Here is a 20,479-nt window from a genome sequence, read left to right on the forward strand (position 1 = left end):
TTCGCAAGAATTCACCGAAGGATGTGAACATAACTTCAAATCAGCCTTTCCCCAAAGGCTGATATCAAGATCTGATCTTGATTGATCCTGCTTGAAGGGGAGATCGAACTGGCAGTTATGGCGGTGGCAGGAAGGAGGTGGCAAGTTCTTCTCGTTGCCGACAGTCTTGGTTTCCATCAGAGAGAGTGCATCCGCGATTATTACCTTTGTCCGACAAAGGGGCTGATCCTGTCATTATGATTACCCACTCAGATGAATTCTTGGAATGTCCCAACATACTCTGGTTTTGACCCCCGCTAAGGATCTCACTGATTGGCATATCAAAGACAGCCCAATCTGACACCTAGTGTAGTATCACAATCGAGTCTAAGGGTCAGGTGTAACTTTCTAGTTTTGCCCACTAATCACCAAGGTCCAGGGCAATACTGGAAATCTGGTCCGGTTCAGGGTTTCAAGTAAACCTACACTGCATGTACCTTGGGTCTCACCCTAACAATTGAGACAGGCCACCCCAACACTTGTCGCACATCAATGTCAACCTTAGCAAGATAAATCTCCCCAGACTTATCCAACGGCTGTGAACATTCTAAACTAACACAAGTCTCATTAAGTGTTCAGTTTAAGGGTATTACATAGAAACACACCACAATAACATGAATCAAATATGTACTTTATTCATTTACAATAAATGTCATAATGCACATCAATCTGATTGGAGCTAAGGGCATACATTGTCTAACAGCTCCCATTTGCACTTAGGTCCAATTTGGTATAAGCTGGAGTCCCAGATTTTTCACATGTTTCTCAGACACTTTGTTTGAGTGGCTTAGTCAATGGGTTTGCTACATTCTACACCAATGCTACCTTCTGAATCAGGACGTCCCCTCTACCAACAATCTCCCACAGTACGTGGTACGTCCTCTCGATGTGCTTCGACTTCGAGTGGGCTCGTGGCTCCTTAGCCTGAGCGATACCTCTATTTTTGTCACACAACAACGGGATGGGTGATGTGTTGGATGAAACTACTCCCAATTCATGAATGAACTTTTTCATCCACACGGCTTCCTTGGTAGCTTCACTTGCAGCTATGTATTCAACTTCGGTTGTGGAGTCTATCATGGACCCCAATTTGCTGCTTTTCCAACAAACAACACACAATCCTATCGTGAAAACATACCCAGATGTAGATTTTCTGTCATCTGGATCTAACTGGAAATCGACATCAGTATACCCCTGGATCTGTAGTGAGCTACCATGGATTACTAGACAAAACTCTTTTGTCTTTCGAAGGTACTTAAGTATATTTTTCACAGCAGTCCAGTGCTCCTGCCCTGTGTTGGCCTGGAATCTACTTCCCACACTCACTGCCTGAGCAATGTCAAGACCAGTGCACAGCATGGCATACATGATGCTCTCTACGATTGAGGCATAGGAAACGCCCTCCATGCCCTCAATCTCCTCAGAAGTATTGGGAGACATTTTTTTTGAGAGAGTGACTCCATGCCTGAAAGGAACATTTCCCTTCTCAGAGTTGTCCATGTTGTATCTTTTGACAATTTTGTCAATGTAATCAGATTGAGATAATCCTATTATCCACTTTGATCCATCTTTATAGAGTCGAAGATCTAGTATATAGGAGGCTTCTCCAAGATCTTTCATGGAGAATTGCTATGAAAGCCATACTTTCATCGTAATCAACATTCGTACATCATTCCCGATGAGTAGAATGTCGTCTATATACAGAATCAAGAACGTAAGCTTATCCCCACTGGACTTCCTGTAAACACATGGCTCATCCGGATTATGCTCAAAGTCAAACTTTTTGATGGTAGAGTCAACCGGATGTTCCAACTCATAGAAGCTTGCTTAAGTCCATATATGGATCTATTTAACTTACATACCATGTGTTCCTGTCCTGCAGCTATGAAACCTTGCGGTTGTTGCATATAGATATCTTCAGTAAGATCTCCATTCAGGATTGCCATTTTGACATCCATTTGCCAAATCTCGTAGTCATGGTATGCTGCTACAGCTAGCAGGATCCGAATGGATTTAAGAATGGCCACAGGTGAAAATGTTTCCTAATAATCGATGCCATTTTTCTGAGTATACCCTTTCACCAACAAATGAGCTTTGTAAGTCTCAACCTTACCATCGGGGCCCTTCTTTCTCTTATAGATCGATTTGCAACCAATTGCTTTTACCCTAGGGGGAGGATGGGTAGATCTTCTAAGTTGGTCAATGCCTGGAACTTGTAGAACACCTCCCACTGCTTCCAAGCTCTCCTCATCAAAAACTATTTCTTGACGATGGTTGTTCAGAATATAGTCATTTTCCAAGAATTGTGCATTTCGACTGCAGAACACCTTCTGCTCACTTAGGTCATAGAAAATGTAACCCACAGAGCCTTTGGGATGGCCTATGAATAGGCAATGGCTGGTCTTGATTAAAATTTGTTCACACTCGTTCTATTAACGTGCGCAAGACAACCCCAAATTTTCAAATGTCTGACACTTGGTTTCGTTCCGGTCCAAAGTTTATATGGAGTATTCAGAACCGATTTGGTTGGAACCCGATTCAGCATGTATATCGCAATCTCTAATGCATAAGCCCAAAAAGATGTGGGTAACTATGTGTGTATGAGAAGTGACCGGACCATATCCAATAAGGTCCTATTCCTCATATCTGAAACACCATTATACTACGTTGTAATAGGAGGAGCCAACTAAGATACTATCCCGTTGACCTTCAAGTACTCCCTGAATTCGTCAGAGAGATACTCGCCACCTCGATCTGACCGAAGGGCTTTAATTTCTCTCCCTAACTGTTTCTCGACTTTTTGTTTGAACTCTTTGAATTTTTCGGAGGATTCAGACTTGTGTGTCATTAGGTTCACGTAACCATACCGAGAATAATCATCGGTAAAAGTGATGAAATACACGTGCTGGTTACGAGTCATAACACTTAGGGGACCACATACATCACTATGTATAAGGTCAAGCGTGCCTATACATCTTTCAGACTTACCGTTAAATGGTCATTTCGTCATCTTACCCAGAAGGCAAAGCTCACAAGTGGGAAGGTCTTCTACAGTTAGAAAATTCAAATGATCATTCTTTACCAACCTTGTGATATGATCAATACTGATATGTCCAAGTCGGTAATGCCACAGGCACTTGGGATTAATTGTACCACAGATCCTTTTCTTGGGGATATCAGTTAATGTAGTTTTGGCTAGGTTATTTTCTAGAGAACGATGTAGAACATAGAGACCGTTCTCCAGTTCCTCGTATGCGATGAATTTGTTATTTCTTTTGATAGTAATCGTATTAATAAAGAAGACAAAATATCCATCCGCAGACACTTTTGAGATATAAATCAAATTTCTTTTTAAATTTTGTACATAAAGACAATTTTTAAGTACATATTCATTATCTAAAAATTAACTCTACGGTTCCTATGGCGGCAGTTGCAACACTTGCTAAAGTCCCCAAATACAGCGTTACTTCTCCTTCACTCAGCTTTCTGCTTACCTTGAACCCTTGCAATGAGTTATACGCATGAGTTGAAGCCCTAGAGTCAATACATTAGGACGCAGAAGCAACCAATAAATTGGTTTCTATGACACAAAATTCAAAATTACCTTTATTAGATTCCAGGTATTGAAGAAATTTCATTTTCCAGTGGTCGGTCTGTTTGTAATAGTGACAGGCATCTGCTGCCTTGTCTTTCCTTTGCTTCTTGGGTTTGGTGGCCTTCTTCTGGGGCTTTCTCTTTGCCCTCTTCTTCTTGCCCGATTTGCCTGTTTCAACAAGCATGGCTATGGGCTCATCATTCTTAATCAATTCTTAGGCCCTTTGCAATATATTCTTGAGTTCCTGCAAGCTGACACTCAGTTTGTTCATGTTGTAGTTTATGATGAATGGATTGAAGGGTGAAAGCAAAGAGTTGAGAATGGCGTCTATCTGGGTTACCAGATCCAGCCCGGATCCAAGAGCCTCCGGTTTGTTAATGTAGTCCATCATTCGAAGACAGTGGTCGTGAACTTGTTGGCCTTGGACATCTGTGCGATCATGAACTACTTCAAGACCTTCTACCGAATAGAACGGTTCTGCTTTTCGTACATTGTCTTGAGACTGTACAATATGTCTTTGGCAAATTCGATCTGATCGAACTGCCTTCGTATTGGATTGTCCAACGAGGCAATGATATAACAGCGGGCCAGGGAGTTTTTCTCCTCCCATTCTTGGTATTCCCATCTTCGGGCCTCAAAAACCTATCTCCCGGACAATCCGAGGCAAGATTCTTAACCAACTTTTCCTGTTTCTCAAAGGTTAAGACCAACATAAGGTTACGGTACCAGTCAGCATAGTTTGGGCTCTTAAGCTTGTTGTCATCAAGAAGCTTTGCAAATTGTCCATTTGCCATTTTCTAATAAAAGAACAAACATCAGTCCACAACCAAATTTGATTCATGTCATCTACATAGATATGGCTTTTAATCTATGTTCCATTCCCATTTGTTCATATCTGAGGTTTCCCTCCTATCCAGTGACGGAGATAGTGATTTGTCTTTGGAAATGTAGAAAATCACATAGGGTGCATGGAGCCAATTGTTTCAGCTGCAAAACCTCACCACTTTTCTGTAAATGATCATATCCACTCATCATATGAGCTTTCCATTTGGCATCTATCAGACAAGGTTCGGAGCTATTTTAGGTTAAACCTTTCTGTCCAATGAATGCTCACCCATCATATTTGTGAACGCCAAGGTACCGTGAGAGAGTTCCCATTTTTTGGTGAAGCCCCTCCCACATCGGTCTATGACGCTCCTATCATCTTATGAAACACTCAAACAAATCCAACAGCAAATGAATAGCCCATTTTCTGGTGTATTTCCTCATTATTGAAGTACCCATTTTCATGCTAATAATGGAATGCCTTTAGAGAGTTCATCATATGAATCTCCCTATCACATGCACTCATAATGCTGGAGAGAACAACAATTACGCCCTAGCTTAGTTTAGGTCAATTCAGAATGGCTCCCACTAACTTTCATAAAGCCAGATTTCGGTGGACCCTAATTGGCTAGGGTTTCGCATGTATCATCTTTAGGAAGTGTGGGGCCCACCACTAAGGCAGACCATCCAATGATCTTTAGGGACACCATAACAATGATGTGCATTCAGCCATGGTGTGCGCAAGAGCCACTATCGTATCTGCATGGGCCAAATTCTTATGGCCCATGAACGTTGCACATCACACATCAATACATCACATGCATGGATAAATTGATCCAATCAGTTAAATGTCTGTAAAGCCCATTTTGATCCATAACATTAACAATTAACATTATCTAGGTATATGGGTTGAATTAGGGTTAAGCAGTTCGGTCCATATAACTTGTCTGTAATTGTGGGCTTTTAGCAGTTTTAACAATTTAAAACTAAGCCTTACAGGTTGGGCCGAATTAAACTCTTAATTAAATATCAATTCTTAGGCCCATCAGTGGGAAATTAGGACTGACATCAGCCTTGATCGAACCCTAGATTCGGTCCAACTAGTTTGGACCATTCTGGTTCGAATGGGTCTAGGGTTTGATCTTTAATTAAAGATTTAATCCAAGAAACTGATATGAAATTAAATACTGATTAAAGAAAAACAAGAATCAGTCAAAGAGGCATGTTCGCACATTCCATCCTGCAAAGCAAAGGTTAGATCACAGTATGCAATTTCACAAACTCAAATCGTAGATAACAATTTTCCCATTTGCGAAATCTCCTTTCTGTGCCGCCATCTTCGATCCAAAAAATAATAAAATAGAAATCCAAAAACTTTCTATTAATATTACATCAGATCGAATCCTATACATTTAGTCTAAAAAATAAAAAAAAATATTTTACAGACCAAATGTAATAAATAAATCAAGAAACTGCAATTCGTAGATTATCATTAGCTAGAAAAAGATTTCGATCTCCACTTATACGAACAACCCATTAATCAATAAATTATAAAGAACAATTGTAAATAAAATTAAAGATTTATAAAAAAAAATAATTTCAAATCAATCGCCCTTTATCTGGGAAACAATTTTCCAGAAAAAAAACTCTAATCTGCGCAAATTGGATAGAACGCCTTCTGCCCATTTGCGCAGGTTCAGATCTGGTTTAATTCGGTTCAAAACTTGAACCATCGTTCTGATACCACTGAGGGAATGAAAGATCCATCATATGGATGGCCGAAACCTATAGGAAGGTTCGACGAAATTTCAAAAAAATTCCTCTCCCCTCATCTGGGAATCGCATTCCCTGTTTTAGAAAATCTTCATTTTCAATGATCAATCTTGAATTCTAAATCGAATCAGATCTGAAACCAGAAGCAGGAGAGAGATATAACTGACACGGAGAAACAATATCTCCCAACGAAGGTGTTTACGCCCAAAGAAAGAGTCCAAAGACTGCTCCCACTGAAGATGACATAGTGAATGTTGAAACAGAATCAGCAGTGTTTGTTCAACGAACCGAACCCTCCGCAAGAACGCCTTCAATAGAAAATGACATGTCCATTATGAAAAAAGACAAAAAATTAATGCTTGAAAGTGTTTATGTCATAATGTACATCAATCTGATTGGAGTTAAAGGTATACACTGTCTAACAAAGCCTTCAACAGAAAATGACATGTCCATTATGCAAAAAGACAAGAAATTAGTGCTTGGAAATGTATTATCAATAGACAAGAAATAAGTGTTACATTTGACTTACTTAAGAAACTTGTCTAGGTAAGATTGATACTGCCAATAGCTTAAATTATAGATCCAATTTAAAGACCCCTGCCTTACATCCAAGTTACCGAGAATCCATAAGTTTATGATACTTTACATAGATTTTTCCCCTTTGAGTGGTGACAGATATAGACTCGTATAAAAGGAGGAAGGGAGATGTTCTACAAGATGGACAAAACCCTTGTAAACAAGCCAGGCCAGCTCATGCTCTCTCAGGTAAGTCCAATGGTTCCAATGGACGACGGCGATTTGGGTCCGCCGTGGTTGAAACCCATGTTGAAGGCTAGCTACTTCGTTCCCTGTTTAACCCACGGAGATTCTAACAAGAGCGAGTGCAACCTGTATTGCTTAGACTGCATGGGGAATGCTATCTGCTCTTATTGTTTGATCCACCACAAATACCATTGCGTTGTTCGGGTATGTTTTCCATCTTGCTGGACTTCGTTTTTCTGCTGTTTCTGTTTGGGCCGCAAGTCTCTCTAACGATGGATTGGTCTTCTAATTCATCTGCGTTGGGGATACCTTGTTGAACAGATAAGGAGGTCTTCAAACCACAACATCATTAGGGCTAATGAAGTTCAGAAATTCATCGACATCTCCGCCATTCAGACCTACATTATCAATAGCGCGAAGATCGTTTTCCTCAATGAAACGGCAACCAAGGCCGGGAAAGGGCGTGACCAACACTTGAGAGATTTGCTCTCGAAGTCTTCTGGATTCTTTCAGGTTCTGCTCACTGGGGTGCAAAGTAAGATTCTCTACTCTCCTGGGGAATACCCATTTCCCGTTTTGGTGATTATTAGTTATTCATTGAATTTAGCATTTATCAACATCACTTGCTTCTTCGTCTGCTATTGTTTATCTGGGCTCTAGACTTGTTATAGATCGATATTGCGAATTTACTTAGTGCCCTGTCGTGTTTTTCACAGTTCAATCCCATCTTTGTATATATCGTTCCATTTTCGGGTCTGAAACCATCGGTTTTCACTTTGTTTCTCCACTTCAGTTTTCTTCACCCCTGCCCGCGCCCCCCAATCCGTTACTTGACCTTGCTTTTGCTTTTTTTTTTTTTTTAATTATTTCCTTGTGTTTTGCCACCTGCTCTGTTATTTGTAATTTGTGATTTGAATTCTATATACTTTGGAAATTTGGGTTTCCCATTCATTCCAGCTCTACCACAATGGAGTTGGACAACCAAATGACGAAAATATCCTCGTTCCTTCATTTGTCAGCTAGGAGGCATAAGTGTGGTGACCCGGATCTGACATTTACATTGCGGTTGAAACACAATCGGGGTGCGCTCCATGGCTCTGATACAGATGCTTCGTCGACCCCCAGGAAGCTTAAGACATATTTTCAATCGTTTCATGGCCCAGTATTGTTATCCGACGGGGAAAAGGATTTTGCGGAGAAGAACACGAGTTCAGGTGACGAGGAGGTGAAAAATATAGGTCTGGCAACTCCGCCCATCGTCAATTACCGTACGGCTAGAAGAAGAAGAGTTCGCATCTCCGCCCCACACGCCGAGCGTCCGCCATCTGTCCTTTCGCACGCGGTTGGCATTCCCGCGTGTTAGTCGAAAACCGAGTCAAAACCCTAATTTACTCATTTCTTCTTTCCCGCGTCCTTGAACTGGCCTCCCCTGACCCTGTTCTCCCCTCACCCGAGATCTCCTTCTCCGGCACCGGCGACCGCTCCGGTGAGTTCACCTTGACCAGATTTTTTCCAACATTCATATTTTATTTTGCTATTTCGTTTTATTATTTCATATCAGAGAAGAGCAGAAGTGATTTGGTCCATTTGTTTTTCATTATCAATATTACAGAAAAGAGCACTAGAGCAGAAGTGATTTGTGCAGCATCAGTTTCAGATACGCTGGCCTCTACGTTACAAGCTATCATCTTCATCGTCAAAGTCGGCAAGCTAGAGAAGGCCATAGGTATAACATTAGAGAAGCGAGAGAGTTCTCCGAATCCCGCAGCTCGGAATATATCGACGCATATGATCACTTTCCCTGTAACTGTTCCTTGGATGAACTCAAAGTGGCATGCTTCACCTTCTGGGCTTTCCAAAAAGCTGCCCACCCGCTTATAATATCTACACAACCATCCGTTCTTGGAAAGAAACTCACACACCATGACCTCCCTTTAAGATCCAACAACACTGCTTTTCCCTTGCCTGTGATCCCAACTTTTCTTGCTACAACCTTTGGAACAACCTTAATTATTTCCTCACCCAACATAAATTAAGTAAAAGGGCGATCAGATCAGATCAGATCAGATGTGAAGAAAACAAAATAAAAGTAACTACATTTTCAGAATTTTCGTTTTTTTTTTTTGTGAATAAAATATAAGGACCAGAACTCACCATATGGCTTCTTCTGGACTTTCCACAAAGTGCTGCGAAATGTGGAAATTCTGTTTTGTACGAAGACGCAGCTTCAATGGCCTCACTTGGTTGCCTTTCAATCCCGTAATTTGATTTCTTCCTTGGTTTGTCAGAGCCACTTGCAAGAAAGTTATATCGATATTTATCAGCTTTTGCGAGATCGATGCACAGCTGGGAAGACTCAAAGTAAAGTTGCCGTTTACCTTGCTAGAAACAACTGCTTTCGTGGTGGATTTGACCATTGCTTTACCACGTTTGTCCATTTTTGGGTGATAATAACTTTCTCAGAGCACGATCAATATCTTTGGAGAATACCTGGTCAAGGTGAGTTCACCGGAATGGTCGCCGCTGCCGGAGGAGAGCTCGGGTGAGGGGAAAAGAACGGGGATCAGGAGAGGCCAGTTCAAGCACGCGGGAATGTAGAAATGAATAAACGAGTGTTTTACTCGGTTTTGGGTTAACATGCGGGAATGCCGATCGCGTGCGGAAGGACAGATGGCGGACGCTTGACGTGTGGAGCGAGAGGCGGTGGGGCGGAGATGCGAACTCGAAGAAGAAAGGGTATCCCTCGTCGTGCTCCCTTCTGAGTTCTGACTTGTCAAGCAGAGGGAACGCCGACAGAACAAGGAGGGAGAGGGGGTGTAGGAGGTCTGTAAAAAAAGTAAAGCCTTTTCTTTGGAGGAAAACAAAACGAAACTTACCAAAGTAGAAATAAATCCAAAATATACACAAGAAATATAAAGGCGATGATTGTGGATACAAAAAAGGAAAAAAATGACATTCTAGCGTTTTGGGTTTTTTGTGCAAGTAGAAAGAGCATAAGGAGTGTTTTGTTAATATTTCTCTATCTCAACTCTTTTTTTTTTTAATTAACTAATAAGTTAAGTAATTATAATTTTGTAATTTAATGGCCTTCTTCACTAAAATAAATTAAGGGTCTGTTTTTGTTTTGCAGTCAGAATTGGAATCGGAAACAGAATGGTGCATTCTCATAGTCTGTTTTGTTCAAACAGGAATTAAAATGAAAACTCAAACCCTATTCCAATTAACCAAACGGGGGCTGAGTATATGACTGACATTTAATAGCCTTCTTGGAGGGAATTTGATTTTTTCATTTTGGATTTGCATAAATCAGATTTGCTGATTTTAAATTTTATTTTGATTTTCTAGAGAGAAAAAATATTTTACTGGATTAATTTAGAAAAGAAATCCAATTGAATACTTTTCAGACGATAGACATCTTCTCTTTCTTTCTCAGTCCAAGCATCAACCATCGGTACTCTACACACTCTACCTTTCTTCTCTTATGTACACTTTCTCTCCCCCTCTCAATTAAAAATTCATTAATTAATTAAGTAATTATTTTATACAACTCAGTTAAAATAAATAGTTAATTAAATCACTTAATCAACTTAATTAACTGGTTTAGCTAATTAATTTATTAGTATTAATGTAATTATTTAAATTAAATTAGTTACTTTAGCATATTTCTAATACATAAAGAATTAGGGGAGAGAAAAGGAAAGAGATGGTTTTCTACGAACCCGAAATCATAGAAGAGGGGGGGGTCTCTTTCTTTCTCTTAGCTACTTCTCTTAAGATTTGGGGTATAGGGTTTGGTGCACCCCCCCTCTCATTTTGTTAAAAGATGGATACATAATTAATTGACTTATTATAATTACATCAAATGAAATTACTAATTTTTTCTCACACCGTTTTAAGCACATAGTTTTTGTTTTATCATTTTATTGAACTTACTTTCACAATTCCACTAGCCCCGGCAATGCAGGGGCCCCTCAGCTAGTGCTAAATGATGTGCTACATGTATTAGAGATTAGATGAAATTTGGTGTCGGGTGCACTGTTCAACAAAGTAGGACTAGATTTTACATTTGAGGCAGACAATGTTGTGTTAACTAAAAACAATGTATTTATTGGAAAATGATATAATGTTGGTAGAATGTTTATACTAAATATTTTTGAAATTATTATGAATAAGAATGAATTTTCTTCTACTTATATTGTTGAATGTTTTGATATTTGGCATGTTAAACTAGGGCATCGTAGTGTTCCTTATTTAAAACGATTATGCAAGTTAGCAGTTTTGAACAAGGTTTTTAACTCGTCGTTGGCCCAGATGGCCGAATCGTTTGAATCATCACTCGGTTGACTTTTAGGGTTCGGTTTCTGTAAAGCATGGTATTTTCATAAAAACCGTTGATAAGTCAATGAACTAGACAACTTGGATGGTTGAACCATTGAGCTGATGACCCGATAAGCAGGCGACAGTTTGATTGTCAGTCCCCTTCTCTTTTTATATTTTTAAGATTAAAAATTTGTAAAAAACCCCAAAAGTTCCAACTCGAGCCTCCCTTATCTTTTTAGAACAGGAGAGAACGAACTCATGAAAAGGATGGACGACTGCAGAAGATTAATGAAATCAGATCTCTAGTCGTTGACGACACCTAGCTAAACACCATCCTCACTCCTCACCTTTGGGTGATGCTATCGACTATTCTTCTATGTTTTGGTGATGCTAGATCGTCGAGTTTGGGGCTTTGGGTGACACTGGTATGGGCAAGACAACATCACATGCTTTGCAACTTTGTTTCTCATCAACGAACGGTGACTGTATTAACTATCAAGCCTCCATAATAAGAGTTAAAAGTGGTGATTCTGTATTAACTATCATAGGATCACCGGCGAGCAGCGAATGGCACAACATCACATGTATGTAATATATAATTTTTTAATATTTCAATTACGATGTCACCAAACTAAACTGTTCAACCCGTCCAATTGAACTAGTGACCCATGACCCAATAGGAAAACTAGGTCGACCTCTTAATCGGTTTTAAAAACATTGGTTTTGAATGTTCCTATTGATTTTACAAGTGAAAAATGCCATGTATAGAAATAAAAATCACTAAAAAACCTCATAAAATTGTAGAAAGAGAACCTGAATTACTGTAACTTATGCATAGTGATTTAGGGATCTTAAATTTCATAAAGCTAAAGGAGGAAAAAAGTATTATATAATATTTATAGATGACTTATCTAAATATGCAAAAGTAGTCGTAGATTAAAGGATGAAGGTGAACAAGCTTTTATAACATATAAAATGAAGTACAAATCAATTAGAGAAAAAAAATAAGAAGACTTATACCCGATAAAGGGACTAAATATGAGGGAGAAACAATTAGAAAATTCTTTGAATAGAATGGAATTATACATGAAACTACAGCCCCCTATCAACCTAAATTTAATGAAGTTGCAAAGAAAACTTAATAAAACATTAAAAGAAATGATGAATGCAATGTTAATTAGTTCAAGTGTATCTCTGGACTTGTGGATAGCAGCAATCTTAATGGCTTGTCACATGTACAATAGGATACATCTCAAAGAGAAGTGAAAAAAATACCATTTAAACTTTAGCATAACAATAAATCAATCATAAACTATTTAAAAAGTTTGGGGTTATTTAGCAAATGTTATAATACATGAACATAAAAGAATGAAACTTGGACAAAAAACACGCGATTGTATATTTTTTGGATGTGCACAAAACAGTGCAGCTTACAAATTTCTTGTAATTAAAATAATGAAGAATACTATAGAATATAATACAATAATTAAGTCCCCAGATGAGGAATTCTTTGAGCATATATTCCTATTAAAAAAGGAAATAATGAATAGGGAATCCCCTGAGTCTATAATAGAAATTAAGAACAAGAATTAAATGTTCAAGAAGCTAGTAATTTAGTTAGTTAATGAAACATTTATTCTAATAATCAACAACCAAACTTAAGGAGAAGTAAAAGACAAATGAAATAAATAAACTTGGGTGACAGAATGTTCACATTTTTTTTTGTGGACAATGACCCGATAACATATCAAAAAGTAGTAACCTCCCATAATGCAATTTTTGAAAGAAGCCAAAAAAAAGTGAAATAAACTCTTTGATTAATGATCATAATTAGGAATTAGTAAATCTTCCACTAGGAACTAAGGCACGAAACTGCAAGTGGATATTTAAGAAGAAATTAATGACAAATGACACAGTAAATAAGTTTAAGGCTAGATTAATTACTAAAGGTTATGGGCAAAAGAAATGTATAAATTTCTTTGACACTTTATAGGGGTGATCATTTCAACTCGACCCGAAAATTCTTAACTTGGGTCTGGGTTTTGTGTTCAGGCCCGGCTTGGGCCCGAGTCCATATCAGGCCCGCAAATTTTGGGGTCAGGCTTGGGCTTAATACTTCAAGCTTGGCCCGGCCCGCATAAATTTAAACTTACACATTTTGTGTATATTGTATACATATGTGTACATGTTATTTTACATTATATTATACATTATATATATAAATATTATAACATTAAATGTATAATTTGTATTATATGTAATATTTTATATTATATAATATATAAAACAAAATTTTATATGTATGTTATGTCATTTAATATAAAATATTATAGATATATAATGTTTTATATATGAAAGACATTGGCCCGGAATTAGGCCCAACCTGGGTCCGTGTAGACCTGTGCTAGGGCTTTTGTTATAGGCCCAGAGCCCCAGGCCTGAGCCTAAGCTTTAGCCCTTATCATAAGTGTAAAGTCCAACCCAACCCATGATCACCCCTAACATATTTCTTGATTCCAAAGTTAACTACAATTAGAGTCTTGTTTGCTATAGCATCCATTTACAAACTGGTGTTCATTAAATGGATGTAAAAACAACTTTTTTAAATGGAGATTTAGTGGAATAAATACAAATTTATAGTTCTTATGACAAGAATACAAAGTGGGCAAATTAATTAAGTCATTGTATGACTTAAAACAAACTTCCAAACAATATCATGAAATATTTGATACTATGGTAATAACAAATGGGTATAGCAAAAATGATTTTGATAGATGTGTCTATAGCAAGTTTGTGGAAGACTAAGAATGAATAATGGAAAGCGTCCATTATTCATTCTATTTATTATTTGTACAACAAAAAATCCAACAAAGACAGATTCAGCTCATTGCTACTAACATTTAGTTTTTGAGAGGAAGAAACAATAACTTATGTTGAAAGAATAGTTGCTTCTGTTGAAGATTAATTAGTTTTATAATGTTTTTCAGAGTAGATATTTTATGTTAGTTGTTAGATAGGAGGTGGGGACCATAGTAGTTATGTGAGTCCAAATTTTATTATGTTTTTGAGTGTTATATATATGATGTCTTATGTTTTGCCACCCTATGAGGGCATAATTATCCTTGTATTGTTCTATTATTTTAGTATAAAAAATAAGTAAAGGGAGCAGCCAGATTATTGCTCTCTTTTCTTTAAACTTCTCTTCTTCTCTTTTTCTCTTTTTCTCATTCTCTCTTCCATCTCTCTTCAAGAAACTACTTTCTTTCATATTTTTTAATTCAGCAGATTTCTACTTGGTATCAAAGCATCGAATAGGGTTTCTTGAAGCATTGTCATGCAGCCCTTGATCAGTCGATTGCATGAAGTATTAAAGGCCCGATTGGTCTACTATAGATTGTCCTGGAGTGATCGCTTCATTTTTTTCTCTATTGGTAGGTGATGGAGGGTGATTTGGCCCGACCTCGTAGCTCGGGTACATGTAGGCATGACCTAGCTCAAATGGTGACTCAGCATGACAACACAACAGACAAGAGCACAGCTCGATGGGAAACTCCCATCGAGCTCGGCACGACAGCTCGGCGGGTAAATTATTCGCTGAAAGCCACCTCGCCCGCACCTTCCCCCGAGGTCAAGGGACTTCGGGGGGTCCCGAGCTCGGGGCACCCTGACCCCTTTTGAGACTCGAGCTCCTCCAAATGGACCTCGGGCCATTCCCAAACAAGAACGCACCAATCCCTCTCTGAACATCACGAGGCACGAAGACCTCGGGTCCGCTAGCTCCGCATAACCGGCAGCAGGTAGTCCGTCATTTAGGGGACAACCCAGCTCAGAGCGATTCGCAGGAGAGCGGCTCAGTATACCATAGGATGGCTTCCTGCCCGACCGCCATACCTGACAAACCTGCGAATTGCAGGCGTGTCCCCTCGCCGCGCTTGCCACCTTTAGGAAGGCGTTTCACGCCTGACAGACATGTACCCTGCATGACGGCCCCGCACGTGCCACCTCAGCTCAGCCGGTAATGGGTGTGGCAGACTGACAGTGGTGGTTATAACTGCCTTGTTAGAAGTCAGAGGGCTGGGAGAAACGGAATTCTGCTATAAGGAACTTACCCTCGAGGAACGAGGTATCTTGACTCATTAGCGCAACCTGCACTCTTAACTTTCGTTTTCCTTTAGCCTCTTGCACACGATACTAACTTAAGCATTGGAGCATTCCCGCCGAAAAACCCCCCGGGAGTTCTTCCTCTCTCCTTCAGTATCAGGTACCTCTCAGGAGCCACTTGAGCGCCAGCTAGGAATGACTAGATTGTGCTACGTCAGGAGGCATGGGGAGGAGAGAATTTCCCTCCAGCTAGGATTTTCTTCTTCTGGAAGGGTTGGTTTCTGTGTGCGTGGCATTAAATTATTTTTTGAAGGTCTTCAATCTATTTTTTTTTTCTTTCTGTTGATCTGTTTAAAGTAAAATGGAGAGTTGGAATGCTGAGATGAAATCTACCGGTACTGTGGGATTGGGTGTTCGAGGTAGTAATGATATTTTTTAGTCTGGGATCATTACTACAGTAAAACTTGATGGTACAAATTATTTGGAGTGGGCACAATAAGCTAAAATGGCTATTGGTGCCCATTGAAAATTAGGGTATCTCAGTGGGGAGGAGAAGAAACTTGACACAGACTCTTCCCGATGAGTGCAAGAGAATTACATGGTAATATTTTGGCTATGTAATTCTATGTTACCGCATATTGCAAAAAATTTCCTATGAGCTAATAGTGGTAAGGAGATTTGGGATGGAGTGACTGAAACCTACTCTCAGAAGACAAAAGAAGCCAGAGCATATTAGTTAAAAATCATGTGACAAGTATGAAACAGGGAGAAAAACCTCTTGCTGTGTATTTCTCCATGCTGAAAACCCTATGGCAGAAAATAGATCATTTAGAAACTATGGTATAGGAAAGTGTAAATGATGCGGCAACTTATCACAAATTGGTAGAGAGGAATGGAGTTTTTGAGTTTTTGGCCTGGCTGAACCCTGAATTTGACATGACTATGAAACCGATTCTTTTTAGGGAGGGTGTGACACTCTCTCTGGCCTATGCTTTTGTCTCTGTAGAGGAGAGTAGGAGGAATGTAATGCTGAGACTGTCTAGAATTGACCAGTCGGATATGGTTGGTACAACAAAACCTAAGCCGAATAGAGACAGGGGGAGTAGTGAGACTAAAAGGGAAGATAAGAAGTTGGTGTGTGATTATTACAATAAGCCTACGCATACTAGGGGCACTTGTTAGAAGATTCATCCAAATCTTATGTCTACTCGGATAAGAAACAAGAAGGGAAATGCAAATGTAGCCACTATAGGAGACTCTTTAGCCCCTCTCTTCCAAACTGATTGGGAACCCATTGCAATAGCAGTAGTGAGATCAGAATTGGAGAGGTTTGAACAGCTTATGAGTAAAAAAGATTCACCTAGCTCTAGCCTACTAGATGAACAACATAATGCAAGAGCCAACTACACCACTTCCTTTGCACATACAGGTAGTTCATATGCAACTATCAGGTAAGGAGGGACCTCCCTGGATTATAGACTCAGGAGCATCTAAGCACATCACTAATGCCCCTACCATTTTCAGTTCCTATCAGTTGTGCTCTGGTAAAGACAGAGTCTCTACAGCAGATGGTTCACATATGCCCATTGTTGGGAAGGGGACAGTTAGAGTGACCAATGATATAACTATGTCCTCTATTTTACATGTCCCTAGATTTCATACCAATCTATTGTCTGTTAGTTCTTTGACAAAAAAATTGAATTTTTCTGTGACCTTTATTCATGGTAATTGTGTTTTGTAGGATCTGGAGTCAAAGAAAATGATTGGAAGTGGTCGTGGGGTGAATAGAGTCCAACTTCTGGATGAGATTCCGAGACATCAGGGCCATCATGTTAGCAGCAACAATAGTAGTGGGTCAAAGTCAATATACCAAATTATGCTTTGGCACAATCGCTTGGGACATCTTTCTTTTAGTTTTTTGAAATGTTTATTCCCAAAATTGTTTGAGTCTGTTCAATTATTACTTTGGAGTGTAAGAGTTGTCAATTAGGAAAGCATTGGAGACAGTCTTTTAGACCAAGTACTAAAAGATGTACTTTTGCTTTTAATATTGTTCACAATGATTAATGGGGCCATATCAAATCCCATCCATGGGAGGATTCTGTTACTTTCTCTTGTTTGTGGATGATAATACACGATATTCTTGGATATATTTGATGAGATCATGTGATGAGGTTTCTAACTTAGTACGATAATTTCACTAGATGGTTATCACACAATTTGGATTGAGAACTAAGGTTTTTAGATCAGATAATGCCAGAGAGAACTTTGAGAATGACCTAACCATGTATCTCTTAGAACATGGTGTAGTTCATCAAAGCAGTTGTGCATATACACCGCAACAGAATGGAGTTGTTGAGAGGAAAAACAGACACGTTGTGGAGGTGGCAAGGAGTCTTATGGTGTGTGATTTAGATCCTATACAGTTCTAGGGAGATGTAGTTCTTACAACCGTACATGTGATTAATCGAGCTCCTTTACGAACTTTGGGGGTTTAAGGTGCCATTTAGCCTCATTTTTGTAGATGGAGAGATATTTCATATACCTTTGAGGGTTTTTGTCTATGTTTTTTTTGTTCACATTCTTGGCTCTCATCGCAAGAAATTGGATCCTAAGTCCAAGAAATGTGTTTTTCTTGGGTACGCTCAAAACCAAAAGTAGTATTGCTATTATGACACAATGTCGATGAGCAGATTTGTCACTATGGATGTTACATTTTTTGAATCCACATTCTTTTCTCGTGTGGTTCTCCTCGGGGGGAGAGTTCTGGGGAGGAGAACTCACAATCTATTCCTCTTCCTGTTTCTGTGGTGTTTTAATCAGTTCAGCTAGAACCGTTTATGCTAGCACCTGCACCTCCAGTTTCATTACCTGAGCCATTACAGGCAGCCTCACAACAATATCAACGTTGTCGAATGATGGTTGACTCCACACATCCTCAAACCACACCGCTCTCTATCAGTCATTCTGAAACTCCATATTTGGTAGATACAGTTTCAGGTATTTCTCTTGAGCCTATTATGTTTTTTGATGATAAAGTTTCTGTCCCTAACCCCATTGTTGCAACTGATCCCACTGACCTTGATTTTCCCATTACACTTCGTAAGGGGAAGAGAAAGTATACAACCCACGGCATTTTACACCATCTTTCCAACAGTGTCTTATCACCCTCCTACCGTGTTATTCTTTTTTCCCTAGAGTTTATGTCTATACCCAGGAATGTTACTAAGGCTCTCTCCAAACCTAGGTGGAAAATAGCCATGCAAGATGAGATGGATGCTTTGGTAAAAAACCAAACTTGGGAAATAGTTGATCTCCCTCGAGACAAGGAGGCAGTCGGATGTCGATGGGTATTCATAGTGAAATATATAGTCGATGGCAAGATAGAGAGGTACAAGGCAAGGTTGGTAGCAAAAGGGTATACTCAGACTTATGCTGTTGATTATCTGGAAACCTTTGCACCACCTATTCATGGCCTTGTTCTAGCTTGATGTCAAAAATGATTTTCTCAATGGTGATTTACAGGAGGATGTATAGATGGATATTACAACAGGCTTTTATGAAAATATTGGTAAAGGAAAGGTGTGCTGACTCATAAAATCTCTGTATGGACTGAAACAATCACCTAGGGCTTGATTTAACAGGTTCAGAGGGGCACTCATCCGTTTTGGATACACACAAACACATTTTGATCACACCCACTTTGTGAAGAGGAGAGATGCTTTGGTGTCAATTCTGATTGTGTATGTGGATGATATAGTGGTGACAGGAAATGATCTGGAGGAGATTGATGATCTCAAAAAATCATTGCAGCAAGAATTTGAGATCAAAGATCTTGGTGAGCTCAAATATTATTTAGGGATTGAAGTTACAAGACCCAAGCATGTGATCTTCATTTTACAGAGAAAGTATGTACTTGACCTACTGCAAGAGACTAAGAAGATGGGGACCAAACCAACAGACACTCCTATTGATCCAAATTATATAATTAATGGTGTGAATGGTGAATTGGTAAAGGGTGTGGGGAGATATCAAAGAATGGTGGGCCGACTGTTGTATTTGTGTATGACACGACTAAATATTGCTTATGTTGTCAGTGTTGTGAGTTAGTACATGCATGCACATCGGGTTCAGCACTAGGAAGCTATCGAGAGAATAATTGCATATCTGAAAAAGCACCCTGGCAGAGGCATTCTTTTCTCAAATCCTGAGAATATGAAGCTAGAATCCTATACAGATGCAGACTGGGCAGTATGCTTAAATGACAGGAGGTATACATCAGGAGTGTGTACCTTTGTAGGTGGAAACTTGATTTTCTAGAAGAGTAAGAAGCAAGCAGTTGTGGCAAGGTCAAGTGCAGAGACCGAGTATAGATCCATGGTCTTGGTGTCTCGTAACTTCTTTGGGTTAGATCTCTTTTGAGTGAGATTGGGGTGAAAGCAGAGGAAGCTATGATGTTATATAGTGACAATTAGGCTGTACTCAATATTGCCCACAATCCAATTCAGCATGATAGGACAAAACACATTGAAGTTGATGGACACTTTATAAGAAAAAAGGTAACAATCGGAGAAGTTTGTTTGCCTTATGTCTCTTGAGAGTTGCAGCTGGCTATTGATCTTACTAAAGGGGTGGCAAGGAACAAGCTTGAACATGATCTACGCAAGTTGGGAATGTGTGACATTTACTCCCAACTTGAGGGGGAATGTTGAAAATTAATTAGTTTTATGATGTTTTTCTGAGTAGATGTTTTATGTTAGTTGTTAGATAAGAGGTGGGGACCACAGTAGTTATGTGAGTCCAAATTTTATTATGTTTTTTGAGTATTATATATATATATATATATATTGTCTTATGTTTTGCTGCCCTATAAGGGCATAGTTGTCTTTGTACTATTCTATTATTTTAGTATAAATAATAAGTGAAAGGGGCAGCTAGATTATTGCTGTTTTTCTTTCAACTTATTCTCTACTTCTCCTCTCTTTCTTCTCTCTTCAAAAAACTATTTTCTTTCATATTGTTTAATTCAACAGATTTCTACTGCTTCAAATGCAAAACTATAGG

The 20,479-nt window shown here is 39.1% G+C and overlaps 1 protein-coding gene and 1 long non-coding RNA gene across 2 annotated transcripts; one reads left to right on the plus strand and one right to left on the minus strand.

Moving 5' to 3' along the window:
• The first annotated feature begins 6,910 nt into the window (after window positions 1–6,910).
• On the plus strand, window positions 6,911–9,257 carry LOC148880389 (uncharacterized). Its single transcript, XM_088962272.1, has 4 exons — window positions 6,911–7,198; window positions 7,316–7,529; window positions 8,014–8,480; window positions 8,607–9,257. The coding sequence occupies exons 1-3, from the start codon at window positions 6,938–6,940 to the stop codon at window positions 8,355–8,357; spliced, it is 819 nt and encodes a 272-aa protein (XP_088818398.1). The 5' UTR covers window positions 6,911–6,937; the 3' UTR covers window positions 8,358–8,480; window positions 8,607–9,257.
• Window positions 8,517–9,846, minus strand: LOC148880390 (uncharacterized). The gene is made up of 3 exons (XR_016104556.1): window positions 9,373–9,846; window positions 9,149–9,287; window positions 8,517–8,999 (listed from the first exon to the last, which is right to left on the minus strand). It is a non-coding gene; the product is annotated as an uncharacterized LOC148880390 (long non-coding RNA).
• Between the last annotated feature and the right edge of the window lie 10,633 nt (window positions 9,847–20,479).

Source organism: Nelumbo lutea, chromosome 1, assembly GCF_056320005.1.
Source record: "Nelumbo lutea isolate HS-2025 chromosome 1, American lotus-T2T, whole genome shotgun sequence".
NCBI classification, from domain to species: Eukaryota; Viridiplantae; Streptophyta; class Magnoliopsida; order Proteales; family Nelumbonaceae; genus Nelumbo; species Nelumbo lutea.

Bases quoted from the DNA above. Each gene is read 5' to 3' on its own strand.
- LOC148880389 (XM_088962272.1), top strand. From the start codon at position 6,938: ATGTTCTACAAGATGGACAAAACCCTTGTAAACAAGCCAGGCCAGCTC. The intron at 7,199-7,315 runs GTATGTTTTCCA...CTTGTTGAACAG, and splicing joins AATACCATTGCGTTGTTCGG to ATAAGGAGGTCTTCAAACCA. The intron at 7,530-8,013 runs GTAAGATTCTCT...TTCATTTGTCAG, and splicing joins TCTGCTCACTGGGGTGCAAA to CTAGGAGGCATAAGTGTGGT.